This window comes from Polyodon spathula, chromosome 15 (genome assembly GCF_017654505.1).
Source record: "Polyodon spathula isolate WHYD16114869_AA chromosome 15, ASM1765450v1, whole genome shotgun sequence".
NCBI classification, from domain to species: Eukaryota; Metazoa; Chordata; class Actinopteri; order Acipenseriformes; family Polyodontidae; genus Polyodon; species Polyodon spathula.
In genome coordinates, this window is record NC_054548.1 from 13,273,054 (window position 1) to 13,286,273 (window position 13,220).

The window sequence follows — 13,220 nt, forward strand, 5'->3', positions numbered from 1 at the left end:
CTTTGTTGTTACCTAATTTCAGCAAGTTTCTGTCCTAAACATAGACTCATAGACTTTCAGGGATGTTCAAATTGTAATTCGTTGACCAGCAGTATTCAATCAATTTGCACTATACTGTATTCATTTGTTTTGTAAATGCTGCCAGTGGATCCAAAGTAATGTTGTCGATGTATGTCTTTTAATGGCCTGGCCTTTCTATGGAACGCATGCTTCTGCAAATGTTGCTAAGAGAAGCTGTAGAGAGTCTTGAGAACCAGCATGTAGTACTTTATGTGGACCCTCTCTTGCAATAGGGTCGTGATAATTGTATCTGCATGAAGACTGCTCATCGAAATGTTTGTCAACCAGTTTTCAGCAGTACTTCTGAATAACCCAAATATATCCCTTCCCCATCTACTGCTAATTCACCCCTGTTGACAAGCATGATGAACGAAGGTAAAACATCTCCCTAACTCTCTAAAGTAGTGACTGTGAAAAAAAAAAAAACCACAACGACAATCCTCTACAGCTTCCTCTAGAAATACGCAGCTGTGTGTCAGCAGTCAGGATATCCCACCTTTGTGTTCTCTTATCTGATGAAATGTGTGAGGGTGAGGTCTTAATTGGGTAGCAACATCTGCAGTGTAAGGAAGGGTTACCATAGTGACCATGTTATCTGTATCCTCCATGTATTTCCTCGCAGATGAAACTGAACACGTTGGGCAAAGCAATGTTAGTGGTCAGTGTACCAGTGTATGAAACAGACTGGACACAGTGGAGTGAAGGGGGATTTTTTCTTTTAATAAATTTAAATAACAAAGCACTGTGAGAGAGAATCAAACAGGCTTCATGGGGTTCCAGAGCTGGAGAGCTGAGGCTTTGTGGACGGTTCTGCTGCAGTTTGGGGTTTTAAGTTTGCACTGCTGGGATATGAGAGGCACTGTTGCCCTCTCTCCAACTCCAGCATCCCAAACTCAGCACAAACCGGTCTACAGCTTCGGCAGGAGTATCCTGGGACTGGATAAATGTAATGCCTGTATCGGCACATCCATTTGCAAGAAATTCTTCAAGGAAGAAATAAGGTAAAAAAAAACAATATGTATTAGATTCGGAACCATGTTTTTTAAGGCACACTCTAATACACTTTGATTCTTATATATATATATATATATATATATATATATATATATATACTAGCTGAAGTACCTGACGTTGCCCAGGGAAATTCAATATTTCATGCATGACAAATTGGGGAATGGTAGTCTTACGGTTTCCTATAAGTTATCGATCTTGGGTGTCGCACAATGTGCTCAGACCCCTTTCCCTTTTTTTACCTTTATTTTTTTTTTTTGGGGGGGGGGGGGGTTGCCATTTTTAAATGTTTTAAAAATGTTGTTATTATTTTTGGGGGGGTTTTGTGCGGTTACTAAATATAACAGGCGTTACTAAATATCAGCAATAGGGTTACTAAATATAGTACCCCGGGGGTCAAAACTGTGGATCGAAACATAGCCCTCAACCTTCCCCTGGGTGAAAGAGGAGGCCGTGCAAAGTTTGGTTGCACTGGCTCCTGCAGGGACGGAATGCATAAAGGAGCAGACAGACAGACAAACTTTCTTCTTTATATATTAAGATATATTTAAACATTTGGATGCATGTTAATGTTATGTTAATAGTATTACTTAAACTTCACAAAAAAAAAAAAAAAAAAAAAAGTTTTGTCCCAGTGAAAAGTTTGATGCTATTTGACAAACTTGCAAAAAACTGTTTTTTGGTGCAGGTAGAAACAATGAAATTAGTGTTCAGCTGAGTCTAGCTAGATGTATATTAAATAAATAAATACATAAATAAATGGCATTGCTGAAAAAATAGGGGAAATATTGCCCAACAATAAAATAAAAACTATTTCAAAACAAAGATAACAGTTAGAAATGGCAATCCATAATAAAATTACTGGAAGGGTTCAGGAATATAAAACTTGATACAGTCTTGATGTATACATTTTTTATATTGCTTTAAAAAAAAGGAAATATTGCTTGGAACTAAAAAAAAAAGAAAAAAACTTCAACTTCTTACTGAAATGCAACATAAAGATAACAGTTAGAAATGGTAATACAATCCATATTACTTTTAAAACTTTAGTCCAATTTTAGACTAGCATTAATCTTCCTGTTTTCATACAGTAGATGAAGGGAAGTGTCTGTTTGGGGTTGATGCCAATTTAGTAAAACAGAGGAAATGGCCATCTAGAGTATAAATGCTAAAAGGAACTTGCAGAATTCAATGACAACCGTTTTCAGTACGCTGCAGTGCTAGCTTTATATTGTGTTATCTGTCTTAAACGTTAGTATTGTCTAAGTGTTACCCTGCTTATATTAAATAATGAGGACTACTGTTCTTTACAAGGGCATTTGGCAAATAAATGCAAAACATTATTTTCTACTTCAGATGCGGTTATACTTCTTCCTAGTGAGATAAAATAATAAGATGGTGAAGGATGACACTAAAATGTGTGTGTATTCTAAATGTTTTCTTTGAGAAGGATTGTGCAACCAATAGCAACTCAGAACTGGGAGAATTTGCAATGCACAATGTGAAAAGAGCACTTTATCCTGTACACATGTACATATTGCTGTGCAATTTCACTTATGTTGTTTTAGACAATCCCTGTCATACTTTTTAGATATGGCTTGCCACTGACATAACACATTTCACATTCAGTACTGTTATAAAAAGCACTTTTTTGTTTCGTTTTGTTAATGATAGTGACCGAAGTGGCTCGACACTATTTGGCCCTCTCTAATTATATTCCAGTGAGGGGGAAAGCAAGGCAGGAGCGTTGGTCTTGCCAGGGTTAACAGGTTGACAGAAAATGTTTTTCTGGCCGAAGAAATGTATGGCTGTATGGATTACCAGTTATTTAAGATGAAATCCCAAGGTAAATAGCTCAAGAATAAATAAATGCAAGGTAATTGAAAGGGATTTTAACACAATAGATGAAGGAATATTAACCCAGTCTCCTCTTTCACAGGTTTCACAACTGGTTGTCTCCACGTCTGAAGCTGCACCCAAGCTTCAAGAAGAGCTACCCTGGGAACTACACTGACGATTCAGAGAACTGGAGACCGGTTGTCGTTTCCCGCTTGCTCACAAAATACAAGCATGACGTGTCGGACACGAATATCTGCGCCTCTGAGGCAAAGGGGGCGACCTGCAGCATTGAAAACGTGTTGAGGAGCACCAAACGCTTTCAAAAGTGGACAAGCTCGAACTTGCTTACTCCCGACCTGGTGCAGGTGAGCCACTTTCAACAAGAACTAGGAGCAAGCATGGTTTAAGGATGTAGTAGATGGCATTGCATGGGGTATACTGCAATCTAGTTTGCCATAAATAAAATATAGCTATTTTAATTCCTGTTTATTACATTAACTTATTAAAAAAAAAAAAAAACACACAAAATTGGGTGGATTCACAGAACCTGATTAGCACAAATCTTGGATTACCTTAAAGTAATCTTAGGCAGTCCAAGACCAGTGCAAACCAGGGTCAGTGAAACTTAAATGTTACTTTTTTGTTACAATTCACCTTTGAGGATACTGGAGGTCTTGAAAGCCAATGTTCGTATAACATTTAATCTAATAAACAGAAATACTGTAACACTGCAGACACATTAACCTGTAGCTAATGGTCTTCCTATGCATTGCCAGCATGATCACAATTTCTTTAGCTGCTGCTTACAACATACATTAATGATGTCTTGCTTTTCCAACAGAAGTGTAACATACTGTTGCTATGTGCAGTGGCTTGAAATGCCCCAAAAAAACATTTGAAAAGGGTAGGATCGAGATTTCTGTTCGTTGACAGCTATCATTTGTGGGCAATTTGAAATGTATATAAAACTGAAATTGTCTAGTCTATTAACAGGGGTTATCCAGTCCCATGCTGCGATGCCCATCTCAGAGGCTCCTGGATCGCATAGTGCGCCGTTATGCTGAGGTGCTGGATGCAGGGAGCATGCTAATGAAGCATTTCACAGACCGAGATAAACTGAGACTGCTTTATACACTCGCTGTCAATCCGCATCCTATAATGCTACAGGTAACAGGTTTATAAGCTATATAAACATGTTTATAAGCTGTATACTGACAGTTTATGTTAATCTGTACTAATTTGTTTAGTTTTGGTTTTTAAAAAAATTAGATAAGCATATTTTTTATATATATATATATATATATATATATATATATATATATATATATATATATATATATATATATGGCGAACTTTTTTCCCCTTAACAGTGTGGAGTATGGTGTGTAGATAAGTGGAAAACAATCCTCATTTAAATGCATGAAACTTTGAGGCACTGACACAACAAAATGTAAAAAAAGTTCAAGGGGGTGTAGACTTTTTATAGGCACTGTATACTGTGTGTGTGTGTGTGTGTCTGTCTATATATATATATATATATATATATATATATATATATATATATATATATATATATATATATATACTTTTTGGGTTTTTCTAAAATCAGATTTTCCCCGGAACGGAAGGATGGCCCTTTGTACGATACTATGGATCTTGTGGGAGAATGATGGTATCAACGAGCACCAAACCCATCAGGCAGTCCTACGGCTCCTCCTCCGAGACCACAGCAGACCTAGCGTATCAGCTCCTGCATGTCACCCAGTCTCTGAGAACAAACGGGCTCAACTTCCTTCTGTACTACACCAGGGTCACAGACGACATGTTTGGCACGTTCGAGGACGGGCGGCTGTTCATCACAGATGCCAGCACCATAGGAGTCATCGATAAGCAGGAAGGTAAGCAGCTTGCACTGCAGATAGCCTTTTTTGTTGTAGTTGTAAGGGAAGGCAGCTCACAAAGCTTGGTGGAAGATTATTTTGTGATCTCAAAATCACCAAATTGAACTGCTGAGATCTGGTGCTATTGACAACAAATAGTTTAAAATGTTTATTTATTTAAAAGAGAATTAATTAACCGTATCATAGTTTGGTTTTTATATACAGTGGCTTGCAAAAGTATTCAGACCCCTGACCAATTCTCTCATATTACTGAATTACAAATGGTACATTGAAATTTCGTTCTGTTCAATATTTTATTTTAAAACACTTAAACTCAAAATCAATTATTGTAAGGTAACATTGGTTTTGTTGGGAAATATTTTTAAGTAAAATAAAAAACTTAAATATCTTGCTTGCATAAGTATTCAACCCCCACACATTAATATTTGGTAGAGCCACCTTTTGCTGCAATAACAGCTTTAAGTCTTTTGGGGTAAGTATGTACAAGCTTTGCACACAGTGTCGGAGTGATTTTGGCCCATTCTTCTTGGCAGATTTGCTCCAGGTTGTTTAGGTTGGTTGGACGACGCTTGTGGACCGCAATTTTCAAATAGTGCCACAGATTCTCAATGGGATTGAGATCAGGACTTTGACTGAACCACTGTAGGACATTCACCTTTTTGTTCTTGAGCCATTCCAGTGTTGCTTTGGCCTTGTGCTTGGGATCATTGTCCTGCTGAAAGGTGAATTTCCTCCCAAGCTTCAGTTTTTTAGCGGACTGAAGCAGATTCTCTTGCAGTATTTTCTTGTATTTTGCTCTATCTGTCTTTCCTTCAATTGTAACAAGATGCCCAGTCCCTGCTGATGAGAAGCATCCCCACAGCATGATGCTGCCACCACCATACTTCACTTGAGGCGTGGGCAGTGTTAGGTTTGCGCCACACATAGCGCTTTGAGTTTTGGCCAAAAAGCTCTATCTTGGTCTCATCTGACCATAAAACCTTTTCCCACATCACAGCTGGGTCACTCTCATGCTTTCTGGCAAACTCCAGACGCGCTTCCAGATGGTACTTTTTGAGTAACAGCTTCTTTCCTGCCACCCTCCCATACAGACCAGTGTTATGCAGAGCTCTGATATGGTTGACTCGTGCACCATTACTCCACTCCCAGCCATTGAACTCTGTAGCTTCTTTACAGTGATTGTTAGCCTCTCTGTGGCTTCTCCCACAAGTCTCCTTCTTGTTTGAGCGCTGAGTTTTGAGGGACGGCCTTTTCTTGGCAGTGCCTGGGTGGTGTGATGCAGCTTCCACTTCCTGATTATTGATCCAACTGTGCTCACTGGGATATCCAAAACACTTGGATATTATTTTGTACCCTTTCCCTATTCTATGCATTTGTATTACTTTATCTCTAACTTCTGTAGAATGCTCTTTAGTCTTCAGATTCACAGCCTTACCAATGATCCTTCAACAGTGGGGTTTTTATCCAGAAAATGTGACAGCAACTTTAATGGTAAAGTAATTATGTCCTCGTTTGGGCAATTTCTTTCATCGGTGCAAACTGGGAGTTTCCACAGCACAGGGGTTGAATACTTATGCAAGCAAGATATTTCAGTTTTTTATTTTTCTTAAAAATATTTCCCAACATAAAACCAATGTCACCTTACAATAATCGATTCTGAGTTTCAGTGTTTAAAAATAAAATATCAAACAGAACGAAATTTCAATGTACCATTTGTAATTCGGTAATATGAGAGAATTGGTCAGGGGTCTGAATACTTTTGCAAGCCACTGTGTGTGTGTGTGTGTGTGTGTGTGTGTGTGTGTGTGTGTGTGTGTATATATATATATATATATATATATATATATATATATATATATATATATATAGAGAGAGAGAGATAGAGAGAGAGAGAGAGAGAGAGAGAGAGAGAGAGAGAGAGAGAGAGACACACACACAGATACACATACATACATACATACAGTTGTAGTCAAAAGTTTACATACCCCAAAGGAAATGTATAATTTCTAGAAATTTCTCGAAAACAAAGAATTTTAGGAAAAATCTTTTGTAGCAAAAGTTTTGCTCTGACGCTTGTACAGTATATATATATATATATATATATATATATATATATATACACACACACACACACACATACATATATATATATATATATATATATATATATATATATATATATATATATATATATATATATAGATAGATAGATAGATAGATAGATAGATAGATAGATAGATAGATATATATAGATATATATTACTTTAGTACTCTGAAACATACGTTAAATTGTTTTCTTGGAAGTCTTTTCTAAATTATATACAGTTTCTAGTATGGAGAGGATCTTTTCTAAATACAGCCTCCTGCAATCAACAAACCCTGTTTCATCAAAACATCGCTTTCAAGTACTTCAGTACACAACAACAAACAACTATACAAGCCCATTAGTGTCTTCATTAAGTTGAAGTAGGGCTTGAAGTAGTTGAATGAAAATAAAGTTGTTGTTCATTATTTTAAAAGGACAAAGCCGTTTGCATCTGTGTTTGGAATACGAGACAGTAATGAACAAGGTCAGAGTATAATTCCAAAAGGAAAAAAATAAAAACAATAAAATGCTAATAACAACCAAATAACAACCACAATGTACCCTGTTTATCTGCAATACAATAAGAAACCCTTGAAAACTCCATTGGGATTCAGTCACAAAACAATAGCATTTAAGGGACTCCAAAATAAAACCCACTGGGCGAATTGTAAAGAGAACAGAAAATAATCAGGGAAACAAAAGCAGCTGTATCGCTCACATACCACAGCACATACAACAATGTATAAACCCCCCCCACCCACCTTTCCAATGAATTACAAAATCTCTCACGTTGATCTTGCATAAAAATATAATTGGGAACATCCTGCCTTGTTGAGATTACAGTGTGCAGCCTTCCTTTTACTCCAACAATGCTGTTTACAGAACTATAAAACCTTCCGTATCTAATCTCCAATGTTAATTAAGAGCACTATCAGTTATATTTGCAGTTTGCACTCGACTTCATCTAGTTGTGTCGATGCACATTGCAATTTTGTATCAGTCATCACACCTTGGTGATTACAAGTTTAAAGCAGCTCTGTGGCATCAATAGAGCTCCCAGAATCATGTCTAACCACAACATGTATCTGGTGTACCAGTGTTACGATTAATGTGTCCCCCTTATGTACTCTTCACCTAGTGGAGCTAAGAAATGTGATTTGTAATTTGCTTTTCTTACCGCTATTAGAGGTAGAGTGTTGCAGGGGAACATATTCATGGTTACACTCAGGTATTCTAGCTATTCTTAGAGGTTCACTCACGCAAGTGCTTTAAACTTTTACAAAGTCAGCAGGAAGTGACGACTGAAACAGCAAGGATAGCAACGTGAATCTAAACAACAAGAACAGATTGTTAAAAGAACTCTGCCATTTCATACCCATGATAATTTTCTCTTTATGCTACCTGTGTGCTTGTGTTCTGATCTTGCTGCAATGGAATTGAAAAAAATAAAAAAATACACTGGATGTACTGTTGCCCCTTTTATCAGAAGCTTGTCAAGTGCAACACTAAAGCTTCAAGTGAACCAACACAAAAATGGAACAGACTGTTTAAAAGGCGGTTTAAAAACTTGATTTTGAATTTAGACATAGTCTCTATCAGACAGCTCATCCCTCATTATATATATATTAATATATATATATATATATAATATATAGATATATAATATAATATATATATTATATATATATATATATATGATCTAATCTAACGACATCAGTCAGTGCTGTTTCACATCTCCTTTTCTGTACTGAACAAGCAATATATTTTTTTTAATTGACAGCTACTGGTAAGCACAGATACCTTTCTTAATGTGAATGTTAGAAGTGGCGAGTCCCTTCCTGTGTCAGTTTGGGTATTTGTGGTGTATACCTCCCTTTTTTTTTTTTTTTTTTTTTTTTTTTTTAACAAACTCCAATTTTTCTGAGAAAGTTTTCTTGAAAATTGATTCAAAACAAAATCGACTACGATGTCTCTGTTGTCTGATGACATTTATTTTTTTATTTGTTAAAAGCAATTCAAAATATTGCTTTGAAGTTCTCAATATAATTCACAATAATGGTCTCTACAATATTCTCTCAGCTATACTTACACCGCGCACACTAGCATATCTATGTCTCACTAATGATTAGAAAGCTGCAAAACCAGGGCAGCTCTTTGACTTTCCCCATTGGTTAAACTCACAAGACCTTCAACTGAAACAGACTACCTTCAACTGTGTATGTCCCACCTCTGCTCACTCATGACTGGAAAAGGACAAAAAGGTGCAAAATCTGAAAAGAGCAATGTAGGTACACAAAACTTTGGATAATTGATCTGTATCTATATAATATATATATATATATATATATATATATATATATATATATATATATATATATATATATATATTATCTATTAAGCGATACAGATCAATTATCCAAAGTTTTGTGTACCTACATTGCTCTTTTCAGATTTTGCACCTTTTTGTCCTTTTCCAGTCATGAGTGAGCAGAGGTGGGATATACACAGTTGAAGGTCTTGTGAGTTTAACCATGTATCTGGTGTACCAGTGTTACGATTAATGTGTCCCTCTTATGTAACATATATATATATATATAGACACACACACACTGCATCAAAAAGTATTTGCCCCCTGCTTGATTTTCTGCATTTTTGCAAATTTTTCCTATTGAATTTGGTCAGATCTTTTTATGGGTTGTAGTAGTATATAGAGGGAGTCTGAGAGTTTAAAAAATGACACCAAAGTTTGGTGCTTCTTTCATTTGTTTGGTGTGCAAAGTAATCAAACATGCAATCTTCAGGTGTGAAAAAGTTATTGCCCCCCTATGTTAACTCAAACCAATTAAAGGGATAATTAGGGTCAGCTGTTTGAATACTATGGTTAACAATCAGGCCTGATTTGGGCCAGCCCTGTCCAATATAAATCTGACTAACTTTGGCCCTTACCATCAGAGTGAAGTTCTCAGCACACAGGTTCTAGAGGCACATCATGCCACAATCAAAAGAAATTCCTGAAGACTGCCAGAAAAAAATTGTTAATGCCTATCAGTCTGGAAAGGGTTACAAAGCCATTTCTAAGGCTCTGGGGCTCCACCAAACCACAGTCAGAGCCACATTATCCAAATGGAGAAAGTTTGGGACAGTATTGACTCTTCCCAGGAGTGGCCGTCCTGCCAAAATCTCTCCAAGAGAAAAGCATAAAATGTTAGCGTTCATGACTCCACCATCAAAAAGACACTGGGCAAAAATCGGATTCATGGCAGAGTAGTAAGGCGGAAACCACTGCTCATGAAGAACATCATGAATGCTCGTCTCAAGTTTGCCAAAAACTACCTGGATGATCCTCAAGAGTTCTGGAACAATGTTCTATGAACAGATGAGTCATAAGTGGAACTTATTGGCCAACATGGGCCCCGTTATGTGTGGCGAAAACCAAACACTGCATTCCACAGTAAGAACCTCATACCAACGGTCAAGCATGGTGGTGGCAGTGTCATGATTTGGCGATGCTTTTGCTGTATGATGACCTGGATGACTTGCCATCATTGAAGGAAACATGAATTCTGCTCTGTATCAGAGAATTCTACAGGAGAATGTCAGGCCATCCGTCCATAAGCTGAAGCGCAGCTAGGTCATGCAGCAAGACAGTGATCCGAAACACACAAGCAAGTCTACATCATAATGGTTGAAGAACAAGAAATTAAAAGTTTTGGAATGGCCTAGTCAAAGTCCAGACCTAAACCCCATTGAGATGTTGTGGCAGGACCTGAAATGAGCAGTTTATGCTTGAAAACCCACAAATGTCATTGAGTTGATGCAGTTCTGCATGAAGGAGCGGGCCAAAATTATTTTCCAGCGCTGTGAGAGACTGATCAATAACTACAGAAAGCATTTGGTTGCAGTTATTGCTGCTGAAGGTGGCGTAACCAGTTATTGAGTCTAAGGGGGCAATTATGTTTGTGTTATTTGTTCACTCAGGGTCCCTTTTATCCAATATTATATTTTGGTTGAAGATCTGATAACATTCAGTGTTAAAAATATGCAAAAATGCAGAAAATCAGACGGGGCAAATACTTTTTCACAGCACTATATATATATATATATATATATATATATATATATATATATATATATATATATATATATATATATATCTGAATGCCATTCTTTTTTTGCAGGTCTTCATCAGACCGATGACAGGCTACAGGATTACAGGGATGTCTTCTCTTGTTTGAGTTTAAACTGCAAGAGCTCTCTACCTTGCCAGACTGTAAGAGAGTCACAAAGCCTGCTCTTAATCTGCAGGGATATTCTTCCAAAACTGCTGCAGCCCAGCCAAAATCAAAACAAGAACCTGCAAAATGAAATGGACAGACTAATAAGTCTTTGTGGAAACAGTACGCTCTCCGACAGCAGTATTATAAATGCAGCAAATGCACTGATGAACCTGCTCCAACCACTGCGCCCTTGTAGTCAGCACTTTACTTACAGATACCCTGAATGTAAATATAACAATGCATTTTGACTTGTGTGGAACACTGGACTGCAGCCTTCAAGCAGGGATTGTTAATGTATTATATCACATGCAACAATTTAATAAACGTAACTCTACTATACTTGTAATATAATAAACTTGTTTTTTGCAATTAATGTTCCAGATAGAGAACAGTGCAAAAATTGTATAAATGGGCCACTGACAATCAGTGAACATGAAATACATGCCATGAAGTATTTGAAACTGTTAAGTTAATGCTTGCTTCCTTGACTTGCTTTCCTTTCATTTTGCTTCTAGACATTCTATCTGAATGTCATGCCTTGAAAAGGAGCTTCCTGATTGGTGGATGAAAGTTCACAGGTTTCTAATCTATATTTTGGTACTTGATGGTTAAAGTTCTCAGTGATTACTAAATTGAAATCCTTCTGGGAAGTTTTGGAAATGTTAAAGAAAATTCTGTTCTCCAGAAGGACTCAAATCTGGTTCCTAACCCTAACTCAAATGTCATGTTCTTCGTTCAGTTAATGATTGAACAACAACGCAATTGAAAAATAGAACCCATTCTATGCCTGGTTGAGAATGTTGAAATCACTTCAAGTAGACTTTATAAGAAAAACAGTGATTTAGATATAGAAGCTAATCATGGGATTTCCATGCAGGGCTATTTACATGTGAAATGTCGCTGCGCATGCAGGTTTGGAGAATTCCTCGTGTAAATCAGGTTTATGGCTGAAAAAAATGGCCAAAGAGAGGGAAAGGGTAAATCTCATTCACTCCTGTAAGTGATGAAACACACAGGAAAATCCATGCCCAGTTTCGCATGGAAACCCGCATTTCACGTGTAAATGTTAATGAGCATGTTTATCTTTAAGTGACATCACTTATAAATACTGCAAGGGAGCAGGTCAGTTGTTACTTTGGATTGCAAGTGGTTTATGGTTAGCAGTGGTGTAGTTCACCTTAATGATAATGCGTGTAGCTTTTTTTTTTTTTTATTATGTTTTTTTTGCTGTGTCTGACCTGTCACGTTGTATATTGCTTGTTTCAGTGCTTCGGTACCGCGGTGCAAACATAGCCCTTGCTGCTTTGGTATCTAGGTCCGCACAACACTCATTGCACAAGGTGCCCAGCGCTACAGCGCCAGTGCACAGACATGGCGCCACACGGTGCGCACGGTACTCTGTATCTACTGCAGCACTAATGCATGGGTGCATGATGCCTCATGGTGCTCAGTAAGTCGACTTGAAAAGGAACGTTTGGTTGCTCACGTAACCCTGGTTCCCTGAAAGAGAAGACTACCACCAACCACAGGTTCAATGATAAGAGTGACAGGAGTCCAAGCACACTCCTAGATAGACTGTCTGAGAAGGCGCGAGCTGGATCTTCACATGATTCGCCATAAGGCCCAACCGCTGAAGGTGGCCGGTGACAAGTTCCGTGTGGGCATCTGCCTGTGCTGGAGACTGGGCACAAATGAGCAAAGATTTTGAACCTCTTTGGCTCAGATACAGGTTGACCTGTCTGAGGTCAAGGATCGGTCTGAGGCCACAATCCCGCTTGGGCACGAGGAAGTATCAGGAGTAGAACCCTTCCTCTAACTGGAAGGGGTCTGTCAGGCAAACACCCTGTTTTTGAAACAGAGCTGCTACCTTCTGAGATATCATCTCTGTTAGTCACGCTCATAAAGGAAGTGAGACAGTGCTTTGCAGAGTAGCCGACCTGAACGGTAGTAAATCACCCAGTATTCCAGATGCACATAACTCGCAGAGACTGCGGATCACCACCATCTCCTCTGCATGCTCTGGCCCGCATGAAAACCATCTGCCTT

General features: G+C 37.9%; 1 protein-coding gene across 2 annotated transcripts in view; it reads left to right on the plus strand.

Moving 5' to 3' along the window:
- Nucleotides 1-702: 702 nt before the first annotated feature.
- LOC121328128 (divergent protein kinase domain 2B-like) overlaps nucleotides 703-13,220 on the plus strand; it is a 15,308-nt gene continuing 2,790 nt past the window's right edge. Inside the window, exons 1-5 of one of the 2 annotated variants that reach the window (XM_041272636.1) lie at nucleotides 707-1,061; nucleotides 3,011-3,275; nucleotides 3,904-4,077; nucleotides 4,520-4,808; nucleotides 11,076-11,620. In XM_041272636.1, the coding sequence (XP_041128570.1) occupies nucleotides 829-1,061; nucleotides 3,011-3,275; nucleotides 3,904-4,077; nucleotides 4,520-4,808; nucleotides 11,076-11,422 (1,308 nt within the window). In that variant the 5' untranslated portion in view covers nucleotides 707-828 and the 3' untranslated portion in view covers nucleotides 11,423-11,620. Of the gene's footprint in view, nucleotides 1,062-3,010; nucleotides 3,276-3,903; nucleotides 4,078-4,519; nucleotides 4,809-11,075; nucleotides 11,621-13,220 lie in introns of those variants that run through there. The other variant, XM_041272637.1, reaches the window with a different exon arrangement.